Raw genomic sequence first — 19,065 nt, 5'->3', positions numbered from 1 at the left:
CTGCCTTGATAGCGGTTTGACGCTGGAGACGGCTCCCCGCGCCATCTGGTACTGTAAGCACCTTCTGTGTGGGGACCTTCTGTGTGGGTGTCAGTCTGTGGCTGTGTAGTACCCCCCATGTCTGTGTAACTGCGGGCTCCCTGTCAGATCCCTGTGTGGCTGCACTGCCTGTGGGCTGCGAGGGGGGGCCATCCTGCTCTGCTGTGAGTTATGCTCTGGGTGCAGTTTTGTGTGCAGACATGTGTGTGTGCGGCGGTCGCTGCGGCGATCCGCCATTTTCTTTGCCTGAATGCTGTGACCGGCCCTGTCCCTGTGCAGCGCCGTGTTTTGGCACCATTCGCCGCCATTGTGGCGGGCGGTGCTCGTCCGAGCACATGTCGGCGCCATTTTCCTGTAGCCTTCCCCCCCAGCCGAGCGGCCATTTTGCCGGAGCCTTCATAGGCTATATCAGTCAGCCAGCATTGCATCACTTCCTCTTTCTCTGGGAACAGCGATCGGTGGCAGCAGTCTGTTGTGCTCTCTCCAGGTTTTTACCTTCTTGTCCTGTCATTCCTTGCTCAGTGTTATCTACCCCTGCGGGGTCGGTGCATACAGTAGTGTGCGGTGGGCTGCGCTCGCTGTGATATTAAAGGGCCAGTACCTTTATTACTTTTCTGTACTGGGGCATGGATTCTCAGGATAGCAAGTTTCCCCCCTGCCCTGGTGGGGCACCACGGGGCTGCTGCACCCCCCGAGGGGGCCGATCTGACCGCTGTAGTGGCTTCTTTAGTGTCTCAGGTGCAGATGCTGATGGCTGAACGATCCGCAAAAAGGGCCAGGGTGTCCGTTTCCTCTGATTCAGAGGGCGATGTGGCTGCTGTGGCTGGCGTACCCTTCTCTGGGTCCCGCTCATCTTTGGACCTTCTGGGGTCCGAGGGGGAGGCAGAGGTGGAGGGGGTTGATGTTTGTCCCCCTGGCTCGCCTGAAGAGCTTGCACTCATGAATGAGCTGATTGCTTCCATAAAAGATACCTTGCACCTGGAGGATGAGCCTACTCCTCCTGCTAGGGTGTCCTCTTTTGGAACGCAGAGGACTCGCAAATCAGCGCAGGTTTTTCTCTGTCCTGCTGAATTTCACCATACGGTTAATGAACAGTGGCGCAATTTAAAGAAGCCCTTTACTGTGCCAAATAAGTTTAAACTGCTTTATCCGTTTGCGCCCTCCACCGACGAGCGTTGGTGTGTGGCGCCTCAGGTGGATCACGCGGTGGCCATTTTGAACAAGGCTACTGCGGTGCCTTCTGAGGATACCCCGGTTTTCCGGGATCCTACGGACAGGAGAATGGAGTCTCTTGCCCGTCATGCCTATATGGTGGCTGGTTCTATGCTGAAGCCTATTTTTGCTTCCATTATGGCGGCACAGGCTGTTGCAGATTGGACGAAGATGCTTAGGCGCACCTTGGTGGCTGATTCAGCTTCACCTACCACGTTGGCTATGGTGGACCAGATCCATCAGGGTGTCATGTACTTGTGTGATGCGGACTTGAATTTAGCTCCCTTGGCTGCGCGCCTGTCCAGCGTGGCGATACTGAACCGTAGTCTGATTTGGCTGAAGAATTGGTCGGTCGACCAATCTTCTCGCAAGACACTGGCGGATTTTCCCTACGCGGGATCTCGCCTTTTTGGCGAGGCTTTGGATACTCTGATAAAAGGGGTTACGGGGGGCAAGAGTACTCTCCTGCCCCAGTCCCACAAGCATAAGTCGTCTAGGCCCTCTCAGGGGTCCTTTCGTGCCTTTCGGTCACAGTCCAAGGGCAAGCCCTTCAAAGGCCAAGGCTCCCAGAAGAAGCCGTGGGCGGGGAAGCAGAAGTCCGGCCAGTCCGGTTCCACTTCCCATACCACTTCCGCCTGGAGGGGCGCCCTCACCCGTTTCTGGGGTGGGGGGACGTCTGCGCAGTTTCCTACAACCTTGGCTGACCCGCATTCGGGACAGATGGGTTCAGGAAATCATTTGATCTGGTTACAAGATCGAATTTCTCTCTCGGCCGGCGGGCAGATTTTTTCCCTCAAATCTTCAGCTGTCTCCGGAGCGCTTGCAGGATCTGCACCTGGCGGTGCGGGACCTGCGGGCCCAGGGGGTGGTGGTTCCGGTGCCTCATCGGGACAGATTTCGGGGGTTTTCTCCAATCTGTTCACTGTGCCCAGAAAGGAGGGCAAAGTGCGTCCGATTCTGGACCTGAAAGCTCTGAACCGCTTTGTGCGGGTACGCAAGTTCCGCATGGAATCTCTGCGATCAGTGGTGGCTGCCCTGAGTCCGGGGGAATTCATGGCCTCCATCGATCTGAAGGATGCGTACCTACACATCCCCATTTTCGAGGGTCACCAGAGGTACCTTCGATTCGCCATTGCGGAGGATCACTACCAATTTGTGGCATTACCTTTCGGTCTCGCTTCGGCTCCGCGGGTTTTTACCAAGGTGCTGGCGCCGGTTCTGGCCCTGTTGAGAGCACAGGGCATTGCTGTCTTGGGGTATCTGGACGATATCCTGATACGGTCAAACGCCAGTCAGAGCCTGGTGACCGACCTGTCCACCACGATGCGGACTCTGCAGGAGTTCGGTTGGACCATAAACATTCCGAAGTCGACTCTGTGTCCTTCGGTTCATCTTCCCTACCTGGGAATGATTCTGGACTCTGTCCAAGCGAAGGTTTTCCTACCGGAAGGCAAGCTTCGGACTCTTCAGGATGAGGTCAGGTCCCTCAGGGACAACCGACAATCGTCTCTCCGGACGTGCATGAGGTGTCTAGGTTTAATGGTCTCGGCCTTCAAGGCGATCCCCTTTACCCAGTTTCACACGCGGAGTCTCCAAGCGGAGATTCTTGCCGAGTGGGACTGGCGGCCGCAATCCCTGGATCTGCAGATTTCGTTGAGCCACAACACCAGAAGGGATCTTCTGTGGTGGCTCCAGTCCCCGGCGGTGTCGGGGGGCAAGTCTTTTCATCCATTATCGTGGACGGTGCTCACCACGGATGCCAGTCTGTCGGGCTGGGGTGGTGTTCTGGGCGTTCTGTCCGCCCAGGGAACTTGGTCGGGGGAGGAGTCCTCCCTTCCGATCAACATTCTGGAATTGAGGGCGATAAAGCTTTGCCTTCTGAGATGGACGGAGCGGCTTCGGGGCCGTCCAGTTCGGGTTCAGACGGACAATGCCACCGCGGTGGCCTACATCAACCACCAAGGGGGCACCAGGAGTGCCCGAGCGGCTCGGGAAGTAGCCGACATTATGTCTTGGGCCGAGACGCACGTCCCGGCGATAACGGCAGTTCACATTCCGGGGGTGGAGAACTGGCAGGCGGATTATCTGAGTCGCCAGACCCTGGACCAGGGAGAATGGTCCCTTCACCCGGATGTCTTCCATATGTTGTGCGCGAAGTGGGGTTCCCCAGATGTGGACCTGTTCGCGTCTCGTCTGAACAACAAGGTGGAAAGGTTCGTGGCAAGGACGCGCGACCCTCGGGCAGACGCCTCGGACGCGTTAGTGGCGCCCTGGCATCAGTATCGTCTGATGTATGCCTTTCCACCGATTCAACTACTGTCCAGGCTTCTTCGCAGGTTAGCCTCGGAACCGCACACAGTGATTCTGGTGGCACCGGACTGGTTTCGCCGGTCTTGGTACGCAGACCTCGTAAATCTGGCAGTCGACGCTCCGTGGCGTCTACCGCTTCAAGAAGACCTCCTGTCTCAAGGGCTGATATTCCATCCTGCTTTACAGTCGCTGGCTTTAACCGCCTGGCTGTTGAAAGCCAGGTCCTGAAGGATAGGGGTCTCTCCCCTGAGGTCATTCCCACTTTGATCAAGGCTAGAAAAGCTTCTTCAGGGAAGATTTACTACCGTACTTGGAAAGCGTATTTTGCTTGGTGTGAGTCCAGGGGGTATTCCCCTCGCTCATACTCGGTGTCGAGAGTGTTGGCTTTCCTTCAAACGGGAGTGGACCAGCGTTTGGCGTTGGCCACGATTAAGGGTCAGATTTCTGCGCTGGCCGTTCTCTTTCAACGCCCTGTGGTGTCTAATTCATTGGTTAGCACCTTTGTTCAGGGGGTGCGACATTTGGCCCCTCCTAGGAGGGAACCTTTGCCTCCATGGGACTTGAACTTAGTTCTGTCCGTGTTACAACAGGCTCCCTTTGAAAAGATCAGGGAGATCTCGTTGTCTCTGTTGTCCAAGAAGGTTACCTTTTTGGTGGCGATCACTTCGGCTCGCAGGGTGTCGGAGCTGGCGGCTTTGTCCTGCAACTCTCCCTACCTGGTGATCCACAAGGATAAGGTGGTCCTGCGACCTAACCCATCTTTTCTTCCGAAAAGGATCTCGGAATTTCATCTGAATGAAGACATTGTCTTGCCTTCGCTCTGCGCGAAGCCTAAGCATCCGAAGGAGGTTGCCTTGCATTCCTTGGATGTTGTTCGGGCGATCAGGGTTTACCTGTCGTCCACTAAATCTTTTCGCAAGTCGGATTCCCTCTTTGTCCTTCCTGAGGGACCTCGGAAGGGCATGGCGACGTCAGCTGCAACCATCGCCAAATGGATCAGACAGATCATTGAGCAAGCCTATGCCTTGAAGGGGAAGGTTCCCCCCTTCCCTGTGAAGGCGCACTCTACCAGATCTTTGAGTACGTCTTGGGCTTACCGTCCGTCATCAGGCTTCTGTGGCCCAGGTGTGTAAGGCGGCGACTTGGTCGTCCGTTCACACCTTCTCAAAATTCTATAAGGTGGATGTTCAGGCATCGGCTGATGCCTCCTTTGGCTGTAAAGTTCTCAGTGCGGCAGTTTTTTAGCGACCCTTGTTTTTGTGGGCCCTTGGTTATTGGGGTGTTTTACCCCTGGGTTACTTGTTTTCCTGGGTTGTTGCTCCTGTTGAGCGTGTTTTCCTGTTGCCCAGTTGGTTCTCTTACTGTGGTAAGGTTCCTTTCTCTGATGTGGGTACTGCGTTGCCTTTCTACGGTTGCGTCTCCCACCCCTCATGTCTACACTGCTTTGGGACGTCCCATTGGTGAGGACTTGGAAGGGGGCGGCGACTGTCGGAGGACGTAAGAGAAAACTGAATTTTTGTAAAATCTTACCGTAAAATTCTTTTCTCTGAGTCCTCCGACAGTCGCCGCCCCCCGCCCCTCTTTTGGGGTTTTTGTGTACTCTTACTGCTATGCTACCAAACTGAGTTGGGAATGCTGGTGCAGGGAGGTATTGACTGAGGGGACAGCCCCTAGGGGTGTGTCTATGCTAAAAGCTTTTGTATTAACAATTCTTGTTGCCTAGCTACTCCTACGGAGCAAAGGTCAATACCCATTGGTGAGGACTTGGAAGGGGGCGGCGACTGTCGGAGGACTCAGAGAAAGGAATTTTACGGTAAGATTTTACAAAAATTCCGTTATTCCAGGTCACCGCTAAATCCTTGATTATACGTACTTATACAGGCCTGAAGAAGGAGCGCATGCTCCGCAACGCGTCACCGTTCGATTGCACAGTGTCTCCAGGAAGTGACATCACGGCCCTCCTACCTGCGGACCCACGCTGCTAAACTACCATCGATCAGCGCGTCCCCTGCCAGGAGATTGCAGCTCATCCTCCACAGCACCAGCTCCGTCAGGATCACGGAAGGACCCCCTGGATGAACATTGCCCAAACCTGCACTCTTTTGAGATGCCTGTTTTTATCGTACTCTTGTGAGTAGTACTCTTTTAAATTGTTATTAAAATTCTGCATTGCTACACTTAGATCGGCGCCCGGTGTTCCCTTTTCTTTTCTTGGATCTACACAGGGTAACTTCACCCTTCACTGGAGGCGGCCATCAAAGTGCATAGCAACTCCACTGGACTTTGTCGCATTGAAATCAACCTTTGCTACATCTGCCAAATGCATAGACTACTGCAGCAGTTCTGACACTCTGATTGCGCCAATCTCTCCCCTTCTCCTTGCAAATTCAGGTACTTATGCTGCTTGTATAAAAACATATATTAAATAATATATTAATTATTACAGAGCTGCATTAGTGTGCATCTTTACTGTCTGCCTGGAGTTCAGCTTTAAAGCATTTGTTACCCCAACACTTCATATTCCTGGTATGTGTCTGCTGTACCATGTACTTATATGTGAAAGTATTGTGTTCTCTTTGTATTACTTTCTTTGTGTGAAATCCCCGGTGTTCCTGCCAGTTGCATTGCTTTCCTATTAGAAACTGACCACACTAGGCAGGAGTGACAACCATGGTCAGTTCTCTAACTATGCTGGGAAATCAGCCTGCTCTCCTCCAATGATCAGACTTGTGCTGACACGCCCCCACTGCACAGCCATTCACTGGGAAGCCGGTCCCTTCTCCTTCCCCCAGCTCTTATGCAGCTGAGAACAGAGGGAATGTGAACACTTATAAAAAAGGGAAAAAAGGCATGTTTTTTTTTATATCTACACACAAAAGTTTTGCATTTCATTTCTATTTCTAAATGGATTGTTTTACAAGGTGAGGGTTTATATACACTTTATGTCTCCTCTGATTAACTTATACACTTATGTTTGAAAACAGCACTTTATACTCTTTTGATATATATAATAAAAACATTGTCTCAGTTGAAATATCACACAACAAAAAAAACACTTGTTTTGGTGCTGACTGTGAAATAAAAATCATTACACTTTTTAATACAATGCTATGGAAAGTAGCCATAGGCCATGTGACAATCTCCAAGAGGGGCTTTTCCACAGAATCAGGGAAGGAAAGTTTTGACACGTAACAACATACTGTAAATTATGGCTTTAATTAATGAAATGCATAATGTTCTAAAAAAAAAAAAAAACTGTGCGTTTCACAAGTCCAATTCCAGCAGCGCAAATGTCCTCGAGATGTGGAGTATATGCAGGACAAAACACAGCTGTGTAGACAGTCCATCCCAGCATTTGTGCAGGTGTGTGTGTTTACTCAACCATTGACATCATCCATGAATGCATGTAGATGTGACCCCCTCAGTAAGCATGTATACTGTTGTCACTTTGCCCAGAAAAGCACATCTGTCCTGCACACGCTGCGTACTGCGCACACAGCCTTGTCCTAGCACAGAGACTCCTCCAGTGGAGATACAGCTGTTGCCTGGGTCTGCCGATCTCTCAGCTGCTTCTGTGGCAAATCAGGGTCTGGGCTGGTGAGCTGACGGAATCTCTGTATGGAGAAAAGTTTAAACACTGATCAGGTTTGCAAAGAAAGCATGAAACAAAAGGCTGACAAGTTGTGCGGGAAGGTGACTTCAGCCTGCTTTTAATTTTTGGTGTACTGGGTAGGATAAACCACTTGACAAAGTACCATTCCATTGCCGGGGCTGTGCAGGGCAAGAATACCACCCAAGGCAGTCATTTTTGCTGCTTTCCACAGAAAAGATGGCTATCTCAGGTAGTAGTGCTGCCATTGTCTGTGGGCACTCACACACCCATAGGTAATCAACTCAGTAATGCTGAGGCTGTTAAGAGTGCAGGTTCTGCATCACAGAGAAGAGTTTCCTGCCCGGCTGCTGTGCCTGTCATACAGGTAGGTGCAGCAGCTGGCAGCACTGTGCTCCGTGATGTGGAATCTGCACTTTTAAGGGGCTCCATGTCACCATGTCACTGAAGGGGCTTGTCTGCTTGTGTAACCGGTGTAGTGGCCAGGCAGTCAGCTCAGTAATGCAGAGTCTGCCGGTTTACTAGGCTCAGGGTTACTGAGCTGCACCGAGGAAAGAGTACTAACTATGGACACTGCAGCCTCGGTGACCTACCCATCATGACTCACTGAGTGCCACTCAAATAGCCTCATGGGCAACAGAGCCATGGCTGTTGTGTATAACTATTTATTGCTTCTCAGGGGCCCATGGAACAAAAGAATAAAAGATGAGCAAAATTGGGAGTTCTCACTTTTTTTACATTTTAGAGAAAATTGGGATATTTTGGCAAAAAATTAATTTAAGGGGAAATGCAGACATGGGAGTAAGTCACACATGTGCAAGTCACAAGCAAGTCTCAAGTCTTAACCTTCAAGTCTCAAGCAAGTCCCAAATTACTGTGGCGAAAAGCAAGCAAGTCAAGTCGAGTCCCTCCTAGAAGTCAAGCAAGTCAAGTCAAGTCATTTATTTTAGTCAAGTCACAAATCAAGTCAAAATACTGATCTACCCCAATTTTCACCTTTAAATCAGTTAAAAGTCAGTGGTCAGGAAAGGTTTTGTTTTATTTTCAACATTAAAGCGGAGTTCCACCCTCAAAAGTGACTTTGGGCCATCTGCTTGCTCTTTGTCACCTGAAAAAGAAATGGATAATGACGATTTCTTTTCTTGTTTACTTACCTTGTTTTTGAAGAAAATATACTCACCTTCCTTCCACTTCCTCCCTCTGCAGCCGCGGCCGTGCCGTCACTTCCAGTTTGCGATGACTCCTGGGAGCTGAACGTCATCGCTCCCAGGAGTCAATGTGTCTGCACTGGCCCCGCTCGTCACTTCCGGTGCAGGTGCGTCATTCTCTGCTAAACCGCTTCTGGGCATGCGCAGAAGCTGTGCAGGGATGACGTGCCTGCCCCGGAACTGATGAGCGGGCCCGGTGCAGGGCATTCTGGGACGAAGAGGACACGGAAGAGGACACCGAAGAGGACGCGCTGGCTTTAGCTGCCCACACCTGAGATGGCAGCGCTGGACAAGAAATTTTCAAGGTAAGTATTTCTTCTAAAAGGTAAGTGCAACCTGGGACAGTTCAGAGGCTATCCATTCTGAAATGCACTAGCCCTGACTGTCCCGGGGGTAATTTTATCTCAAAAACGGTTTGAGGGTGGAACTCCGCTTTAACAAAACTGCTTAGTGCTTTTTTCTTGGCATATTAAAGAAACACTTTGAATGCCTAAACAGCTCAGAATCCTTCGTCCGGTCATGTTTCAACACCACAGTCACTAAAAACATGTTAAGTATTTCCATTCTTAAACAGCCAATGTCCTAAAAATCAGAACACACTGAGGTGTTTTAAGTGACTGTGGTGTCAGAAACATAACAGACACATTAATTTTGTTTTAACACATCTTGAGAAAATGCAAATATTTAATAACTTTAAAAAGTAAAGTCATTTCGAGTCATATGTCCAAGTCAAAGTCAAGTCTCAAGTCATGAATACCAACTCAAAGTCAAGTCGAGTCTTTTATTAATTTTAGTCAAGCAAGTCTCAAGTCCTCAAACTGGTGACTTAAGTCTGACTTAAGTCAAGACATGTGACTCAAGTCCCCCACCTCTGGGGAAATGCATTGGAACCAATACGGTAGGGGAAACCTCTGAACATTGCTACAGCATAGAGAAATTGGCACCCAACGACCCTTTAGAATACATTTCAAGGTATGATTATTTCCTGAGCACCTGCTGAGCTCTTTGTGCCCTCCTGTTGTGACAAAAGGGTGGGCAGGAGTAGCCATTGAGTGCAAAGGGAGACCAGAAATTGACTCCTAAAGTGGGGGTTTTCAAATCTTCAGAAGGTGATTTTCAGCAGTGTTCAACAGAGGTGAATATTTACTATGTTCTTTGCTGGATTGTACTTTGATGGTTTTTAAGAGTGCAGTGGCTCAATGTATTATGTGACACAGATACGAGAAACTCCAGCTATGTAGCTGCAACTTCACTCTGTAGAGGGCTGCTGGGCAAACTAGTCTATTGCCTCTCCATTGCCCCAGTACCCACAATGGCAGTGGGTGCGGGAAGCTGAAATGCAGTGCATATGGGGGGCCCCACTTTATATTTTTCTGCTGAAACCTCAGCACAGTGAAATAAACTATTTTCTGCTTATCAATACATATCAATATAAAGAGAAAACGCTGTAGCTATCTTACCTGTGCCAATGGACCTTTAATGGTTGAGACTTTATAGCAAACCCACAATGGGGTGCAAACCATGGAGGCAATAGCCAGAAGCCAGCCAACAGCATCCCCCCACCATGGGTATGTGTAGCGCTTGTTATACTGTAATGGAGTGTACTTTACCAGGGAGAAGATGAACGTTGCCTGGAATAAGGTAAGGATATGAAAATGTGTAAGCTAGCAGTCTCTCAAACTTTGTTAACAACTAGTACTTAATTGAACCGTGGTACCCACCCCCTACATCATAACTACCTCCCTCTCACCAGGCAAACAGCAGGAGTAACAAACTGCCAGCAGTACTTAATGAGGGGCAGAGGCCGGTACCCAATCATGTGCTCCACATTGTCATAGAAGTTATCCGCACCTGTATAAAAATAGATCATGGGATAGATAGATAGATAGATAGATAGATAGATAGATAGATAGATAGATAGATAGATAGATAGATAGATAGATAGATAGATAGATAGATAGATAGATAGATAGATAGATAGATAGATAGATAGATAGATAGATAGATAGATAGATAGATAGATAGATAGATAGATAGATAGATAGATAGATAGATAGATAGATAGATAGATAGATAGATAGATAGATAGATAGATAGATAGATAGATAGATAGATAGATAGATAGATAGATAGATAGATAGATATTATTTTTCATTAACAAACATGTTCTTTCATATCATATCTAGATATATTGTTATCATAAAGACAGAGAGAAATAAGGATAAGTATGTAAGCAGGGGCTAGTACCCCTTTTAGTATGGCCCCCTTTGGCTAGAGTTAGTGGGTAGAGTATGGTGTCCCTATATAACATGGTAAAGGAGGAGTATTAGGCAGAAGAGCAATAGCAACAGGCTACCCCTGATATATGCCATGATGCCACGTAAGTCTGTAGCCTGGGAAGGAGAGTACCCTTCAGGGTAGGACTTGGTAATCTGAGGGAGAGGTTACTAGTGGAGAACATACATTGAGGAGGTGGGAGAGTAGGCAAGACATTCAGTGTTCCAGTACTTGCATTTGATGTTAAAATGTGTACTAAATATATAACTACTGAGTTGGACAATGTGATATAAAGATCCCAAATATGCTGCTACTATAGAAAAATTGTTAAAGGGCTGCCATGTGGACATTCCTTATTATTGGTGGTGGGCCTCAGGCCAGGCGAATGTGAGTAGCTAAGATGGTGGAGTCTCTCCTTTTACAGGAGTGTGTGTGTGTGCCATAGGTCATCACTGACCATGAAGAAGACACAAGGAGCCCATGGCCGGCTTTTAGATAAATAGATAGATAAAATTTAGGTGTAACTAATCAAATCATTAAAGCTGTTGTCCATGTGTCATTAGAGTGCACCTGTCATTAAACAACAGAGATAAGGCTATAATGTACTGTATACTATAACACACTCACCATAGACCCAAGCAATACACAGAGTCTCAAAGACAGCTACAAACAGCAGACACATCCCACTGGCCGCATAATAGTCAAAGAGCTGGAAGACATACATGCCACCCTACAAAGGAGAATGTGACAATAAAACCAAAACATTATGGCAATGTACTGGTCACTGGGAAGAATGAAGGTTGGGTAATGGTTTGAATACTCTGTACTAATAGGGGCGGATGCCAGAGATTCTAATTCCAACATATTAGAGAGAAGGAATTATGAGCAATTATGACATAAAGTGTTTCTTTGTATTTTAGATTGTATATGGTTAGGTTTAGGGTTCACCCATGATTCTCAGATCAGATTAAAGGTTTTGACTCTAGGTAACAGGTTTCCATAAAGCAAAATTTTGTAGTTTGGAACTTTCAAATAATCAGGTAAATAACCTACACAATTTTGTTGGTGATAATAAATGACTTACTCGGCATCCTACCTTAAATTCCAATCCTTTCCCTACCACCTAATCAACCCATCCCTCATACCTCAGTTAGCATGACAAGTCCAACGAGGAAGGAGAAAATGCAGACCACCAGGATCAGTAGCTCCCGTCGATGCTTCTTACGAAATGTGCTGGGATACATATCTACCAAGGAGGTCACTAGGCTCTCCACACACACAAACTAAGCCAGGAAGAACAAAACAGAAAACAGACTCAGTTTCAGTGACCAAAGACTGCAAATGGTAACAAAGAGGCAAAGACAGGGGTGGACGTACAATTTGCACAGACTGTATAGCTGCACAAATGCCCTCTGGGACTTAGGAGCCCATTTTTACTAGATGTGGGTGAGTGGGTGTTGGAACCCCTCCCACTGTGGACAGTGTCACATCTAAGGCAGGTAGTAATTAGAAGTCTTTCTTAATAATGACCTAACTGTCCTGTTGGTCTGTAATATCTAAACGGTAATAGGCAGTTAGAATTTATTTCACTTACTACACAAGCAACTTATGGAATGCTTCATATAAGTAAACTGCTTCAGAACAACACTGTATCTCCGAAATCACTTCTTTTGGAAACCATGGGATTGAGTGATAGAATGTGGTGTTTCCCTTTTTTGTACTTTGTAGCCCAGAGAAGGCCCCCTTCTCAAGTCAACCACAGATTGATCAAATCCCTGCTGAACCAGCCAAGATTCGATCCATCTATGGGCAGGCTAGTTGTACTGAAGTCAATCCATCTATTTTTTGAATGCTATTACGTCCGGCCGCTATAGCTGGGAGCAGTTATCATTGTAGCGCAATAGCGCTGCAGGACGTATATCCCTTATCAACACAGACTGTGTTGATGAGGAAATTTAAAGATTTTGCATCATCTAAGGCTTGCTTTACTAACCACTGATGGTGGAGTATAAGAGAAGGTTAATCAGGAGATTCTTTGTTAAATGGTACAGAATGCTTCTTCAGAATAATACAATGCCTACTGTAAGTAAAAAGGGTGTTCCATGAAAAAAAAAAAACTATCTATTGCCATTACAAAGTTAAAGTAGAACTAAAAGCAAAAGTTTTTTTTTTTTAATTTGAGATAAAAGTACTGTAGAGCTATAACCCCTGCCAGATATTTTTTTTTTGCCATTTGTATCCCATTGGGGAGATTTCCCTTCACTTCCTGTCCCATGGCCAAAATAGGACGTGAAAAGAAATCCTTCCAAAGTGAAAGAATCCCTGGTTGTCACCAGGGTTATCAGAACTAGTGCCCATTGGAAGATTTCCCCTCCATCCTCCATTCTAGTGACAACCCAAAATTTGAGATTTGATTACTTTCACGCTCACGGAAAACAGCTACAATGATAAATAGAGAGGGTAAGAAGAGACAGGTGTTCTAATCCCTCTCCACTCTATCCAAAATTAAAAAGTTTTGCCTTTAGGCTCCATGCACACAGGGCGTCATAAAAACGAGCTCCAAAGCTGTTTCTTGACGCCGGGAAAAAGCAGCTGTAAAAACGTGCTTTCAGTAGCTTTTTCCATTAGCGTTATTGCACGTTTGGCCACAGTAGCTTTTAGCAGCGTTTTTTCTGCCTCCATTCAAAATCAGTGGTTCCCTATGGGAGCCTATTGATTTGAATGGAAGTCGAACCGCAAGTCGGATCAGGGTGATCCGACTTGCGGCACGACTTGCGCTGTGAGAATCTTGAGGGGGAACTCCACGCCAAAATGGGGAAAAAAACGGCGTGGGGTTCCCCCCCAGGTTCCAAACCAGGCCCTTCGGGTCTGGTATGGAATTTGAGGGTAGCCCCACGCCGAAGAAATGGCGTGGGGTCCCCCCCAAAATCCATACAAGACCCTTATCCGAGCATGCAGCCTGGCAGGCCAGGAAAGGGGAGGGGACGAGCGAGCGGCCCCACCCCCCCTGGACCATACCAGGCCACACGCCCTCAACATGGGGGGGTGTGGGTGCTTTGGGGCAGGGGGGGCTCTGCACCCCCCACCTCAAAGCACCTTGCCCCCATGTTGATGAGGACAAGGGCCTCATCCCCACAACCCTGGCCGGTGGTTGTGGGGGTCTGCGGGCAGGGGGCTCATCGGAATCTGGAAGCCCCCTTTAACAAGGGGGCCCCCCAGGTCCCGGACCCCCTCCATATGTGAATGGGTATGGGGTACACTGTACCCCTACCCATTCACCCCATAAAAGGCAGTGTGTGTAAATAACGGCAGGAGACGTTTTGGAAAGTTTATTAAAAATCTTCATCTGGTCTTCTCCTCTCCAGTCTTCTGCTCTTTTGCTGTCTACTCTTCTTGTCTTCTCCTCCCCGGTCTTCTGGTCTTCTGCTCTTTTGCTGTCGGCTCTTCTTCTTCCTCCGGTCCTCTTCCGACAACGTCTCCGGTGATTATGCCGGTCTCCGGTCTCTGCAGCTTATTATATAGCCATTAGGGGCGTGGCCACCAGATGATGTCATCGGGAGACCCCGCCCCCTTATGTCACAGCAAAAGAGCAGAAGACCGGAGAGGGAGAAGACCAGATGAAGATTTTTAATAAACTTTCCAAAACGTCTCCTGCCGTTATTTACACACACTGCCTTTTATGGGGTGAATGGGTAGGGGTACAGTGTACCCCATACCCATTCACATAGGGAGGGGGTCCGGGATCTGGGGGGCCCCCTTGTTAAAGGGGGCTTCCAGATTCCGATGAGCCCCCTGCCCGCAGACCCCCACAACCACCGGCCAGGGTTGTGGGGATGAGGCCCTTGTCCTCATCAACATGGGGGCAAGGTGCTTTGAGGTGGGGGGTGCAGAGCCCCCCCTGCCCCAAAGCACCCACATGTTGAGGGCGTGTGGCCTGGTATGGTCCAGGGGGGGTGGGGCCGCTCGCTCATCCCCTCCCCTTTCCTGGCCTGCCGGGCTGCATGCTCGGATAAGGGTCTGGTATGGATTTTGGGGGGGACCCCACGCCGAAAAAACTCAAATTCCATAGCAGACCCAAAGGGCCTGGTTTGGAACCTGGGGGGGAACCCCACGCTGTTTCTTTCCCCATTTTGGCGTGGAGTTCCCCCTCAAGATTCTCACAGCGCAAGTCGTGCCGCAAGTCGGATCACCCTGATCCGACTTGCGGTGCGACTTCCATTCAAATCAATAGGCTCCCATAGGGAACCACTGATTTTGAATGGAAGAAAAAAAATGTATAACGTGGCTTAACGCACGTTAAGCAACGTTATTCAGCCTTTAGCAGCGTCAGACGTTTTTACAGCTTGACGCTGCAGCTCCAGAACGCACAGTTCCTGGGTTTTTTTTGAGGCTGTAAAACGCCTATGCCACTTGGAGCTCCTAAAAGCTCTATGTGTGCATGAGGCCATAGAATAACATGGATGGGCGTTCTGCAGCTGCAAAAAAAAAAACGTCTGACGCTGCTAACAGCAGCTCCAAAAATGTCCAGTGTGCATGAGGCCTCACTGACACCTTCATTATAAATTTGTGGGAGGGACACAAAACATTGCTGGATTATCTCATCTATTAAGTCAGTGAAAGGTAGAAGAAATGGGAAAGCAAACTATCCCTCCTATGTCTAATCATAACTGAGATCCCTTAATTACCATCTGTCATTTCAGGTAGGAGGCACCCCCAGGGTAGTTTATAAGAAGAATGGTGAATTGCTACATACCTGGCTGTCCAGTCCCAGAAGAACGACCATGATAAAGAAAAAACAGGCCCACAGTGGAGAGAATGGCATCATGGAGACAGCGCGGGGATAAGCAATGAATGCCAGTCCTGGACCTGCAGACCAAGGACATGTTTACAAGAGGAGCTCCTGTACAAAAAGGCAACTCACTTTTAGGGTTTTAGTGCTTCCAATTTAGAGACCGTAGTTTTCACAGTTAGTTTTCTACCTGAAGTAGAGTGTGAGCTTCTCTACCAAGTAACATACACATTATAGTCTGCGTACCTAAGAAGAGAAACACTGCCCTCTTCCATGCACTTCCTCTCCACACAAGCAAAATAATGGCAGCCCTAGCCTGTTTGCTGGGTTTTTATGTAGAAGGATTGTAAGCACATCCCCCCCCCCCCCGATAAATGGCCGCTGTGGGTTAGTTATTCCTTGGATCAGAGAGGATGGAGAGGAATATGGCCAGAATGGTCAATGTCACAGCAAACATGCTAGTGGTTCAAAATAGCTCAAATAGGGGTAACACGGGTCATTCATTATGTTCAACCATCACCCTCCATCAAAATTGCAGAGTCACAGTGAAATCTAACTCAAACATCCAAATGGCAGGTAGGACACTCCTAAAATCATCTTTAATAACTGCTTTTAGGACAGCGGTTCTTGTTGAGGAGAAAGGTAATCCTAGATGGGTAACTGGCCTCCTCAGCAACCCTCCCTAGTTTCACAAGCCACGTTACATGTTACTGGGTGCTCTGCAGACTCCTCCTCCTCACACGGATCTTGATGCCAGGTGATGGAAGAAGATTTTCTTTCGACAGAAAAGAGGCAAGTTTAAAACAAACAGACAGGGTTTCTAAATCAAGATGGGGAAGGTTTAGACCATACATTCAATTTTGCCCCAAAAAGGGGCTTTAAGGACCTACCCCTGTCTGTGTCCCATGTGACAGCATTCGGGCCTGTGGGCTGGCTGCTCAGTTCCCAACTATGCTGCATTGTGGGAGGAAGGGGAGAGGATGTAAATATTAATGTTTTAAAACAGTAATTATAAGTATATATAGCAGCACTAGGGACGTTGGTTCAAATCCCAACCACAGCACTGACTGTACTGAGTTTGAATGTTCTTCCTGTGCCTGCGTAGGTTTCCTCCAGGTACTTTGGTTTCCTCCCAGATTCCAAAGACATGCTGGTAGGTTAATTGGCTCCTGTCTAAATTGGCTCTAGTACGTGTTTTTATAAATGTGAGTAAGGAACCCTTAGATTGTAAGCTCCTTGGGAGCAGGGACTGATGTGAATGTACAAAATATATATATGTAATGCGCTGCATAAATTGATGGCCCCCATATAAGTACCTACAATAAATAAATAAAATAAAGAAAATCAATATATGTACAGTACATAGGAGCAGCCAAATAAGTTCATCACATATGCGGGCTAACTTCCTGCTTTGCACTGCAGCTCAATGGTTTAGCTATTCTGATCCTCTCAGTCGCAGGGGTCTTCAAACTATGGCCCTCCAGTTGTTCAGGAACTACAATTCCATCATGCCTAGTCATGTCTTTGAATGTCAGAGTTTTACAATGCCTCATGGGATGTGTAGTTCTGCAACAGCTGGAGGGCCGTAGTTTAAGGAACCCTGTCTCAGTGGGACAAAGCAGAACCATAAATGTTATAATCAGTATATAGTCAGGCAGTTGACAGGCAGCAGCTGTAAGACCTCAAGTGACATCTCACCCCTGACCCCTAGACCCAGACAAAGTGGGTCAAGCTAAAAAATCTTTTTAATTAATCCTGCATAATTATAAGATATCAATCATAATAAGCACCTGCCTTGGCCCAAGTGAAGGTCACTGAGGAGACCATAAATTAGTCTTTAAAAACATTTCCTGTATACCTGTAAAGTCCCCAGGATCCTAAGCCAAGTCAAGATTAAGTTCCTTTCCCAAGCTAAAGACCTGTCATTCAAGGGTGAAATGCTAGAGCCTCTACTGCCCACTGAAGTTCTGTCCCCCCAAAATAATTAAAGTGTATGTATGCCTTTGAGGCCAAATTGGGATCACACCTACTTTATATTCATTACATTTTCCTTTTCACATAGCATACCTTTAAGGGCCCATTCACACTGCCCTGGACAGCTGGCACACACTAAACCGCAGTGGTTGCAGCTGCTGTGAGCTGTCTGTAGGGATGAAGTGATGCGCATTTTAGTCCTTATTTTTGTGTCAACTTTATTTGAAGTGCACAAATTGATACCTCACTTATGTCACTGTACAGCAGGAAGAGGACCGAAGATCGGCACTCAGAAAATTAAAATGCCAGCGCAGACGAGGGACCTTTGAAGAGGTTCCACTTTAATATTCAGTTCCACTTTAAACTCCTTCACTTTGTCCCTTATCACACTACCATCTATCCTAAGCAATAGCAGCTGCTTATAGTGCCCTATGTAAAAATATGTTAGGTAAGCTGTGTAAATGGAAACACATACCCAATATAGAATGGGCAATTCCCAAATTTGTTTGCTAAGGTGGAAATACACTTGAATAAAAAAACAATGCAACCAGAAAGAAAGGAATAAAGTGATAGGGTTAGATCAATTTTTGTGTGTCCATAGGTTGTATGCAGGCTGTAAGTTGGCATACTCACCAGACTCCGCCACTTCAGATATTGGCACCCCTTGCTCTTGTGACATGAAACCCAAAATGGAGAAGATAGCAAAACCTGCCACAAAACTAGTGCCGCTGTTGAGAAAGCAAAGGGCAATGCAGTCCCTGCCAAAAGAAAAAGATAAATTTCATATAACTGCTACAAAGTGACAAGGCAATAAGCAAATAATCATCAACCCCTAAAAAGCAGACAGTCAAAGGCAAGCAGGTCAGACTGGCATCTTCAAGGTCACATATGGCCCTATAGCTCCATCTATGTGGTCACCGGCTGGAGACCCTTTAACATTATAAAAAAAAGTTTCAAACAAGAATGTACTGTAAAAAAAAAACTGAAAATGTACCCATGCCACTGAATGATATTCATTGGCTGAGGAAATATTCCTTGAAGTCTGCTGGGAAACAAACACTTCCTGGAGTGTCATTCTCCTGGGTCCCCCATAGTTCTCACTGATTCCTTCAGCTGACCTCTGCATCACTGCAGGAACGTATTAATGTCGAGGTCAGCAAAGGAAAGTGTAGTGAGAGGAAATGCCCTCTTTTTCATCTGCCACCATAACAGGTGTTTATATTAAAAGATTGCTTCCTATTCCTATTCAGCTAACAAATGTGTGATTTCCCATCGATTTTTCATTGACATTGATCAGCAGGTCAATTAGAGGGTTCATCTTTCCACAGGGAGCACAGATACTCATAGAAACCAGACAGGAGTTCATATCATTCCATGATGTATCCAAAACTAAATACAGTTGTGCTCAAAGGTTTGCATACCCCTGGAGAATTGCTAATATACAGTACGTACCATTTCTAAAAAAAACATGAGCAAAACACATTTTTTTTCTTATGAGATTTATATTCAGCTGTAGGTGAGGATGGTATTCTTCCTCTCTGAAAATAGTGCTTATCGTTGTGACCAGAAAGCTCTATTTTGGTCTTGTCACTCCAGATTAGTGTGCTAGAAGCTGTGAGACGTGTCAAGGTGTTGTGGGGCATATT

The 19,065-nt window shown here is 47.2% G+C and overlaps 1 protein-coding gene across 1 annotated transcript in view; it reads right to left on the bottom strand.

Moving 5' to 3' along the window:
• Window positions 1-6,574: 6,574 nt before the first annotated feature.
• The window catches only part of LOC309553435 (sodium- and chloride-dependent GABA transporter 2-like), an 83,478-nt gene continuing 70,987 nt past the window's right edge, over window positions 6,575-19,065 (bottom strand). Inside the window, exons 9-15 of the mRNA XM_082254632.1 lie at window positions 18,053-18,177; window positions 15,410-15,522; window positions 11,802-11,939; window positions 11,284-11,386; window positions 10,130-10,230; window positions 9,840-10,010; window positions 6,575-7,175 (exon numbers count right to left, since the gene is read on the bottom strand). Coding sequence (XP_082110758.1) covers window positions 7,068-7,175; window positions 9,840-10,010; window positions 10,130-10,230; window positions 11,284-11,386; window positions 11,802-11,939; window positions 15,410-15,522; window positions 18,053-18,177 — 859 coding nt within the window. The 3' untranslated portion in view covers window positions 6,575-7,067. The remainder of the gene's footprint in view (window positions 7,176-9,839; window positions 10,011-10,129; window positions 10,231-11,283; window positions 11,387-11,801; window positions 11,940-15,409; window positions 15,523-18,052; window positions 18,178-19,065) is intronic.

The sequence above is a fragment of the Pelophylax lessonae genome, assembly GCF_965119305.1.
Source record: "Pelophylax lessonae genome assembly, chromosome: 4".
NCBI lineage: Eukaryota > Metazoa > Chordata > Amphibia > Anura > Ranidae > Pelophylax > Pelophylax lessonae.
The sequence above is the reverse complement of the archived record's forward strand: the minus strand, read 5'-3'. Positions and strand labels throughout refer to the sequence as shown.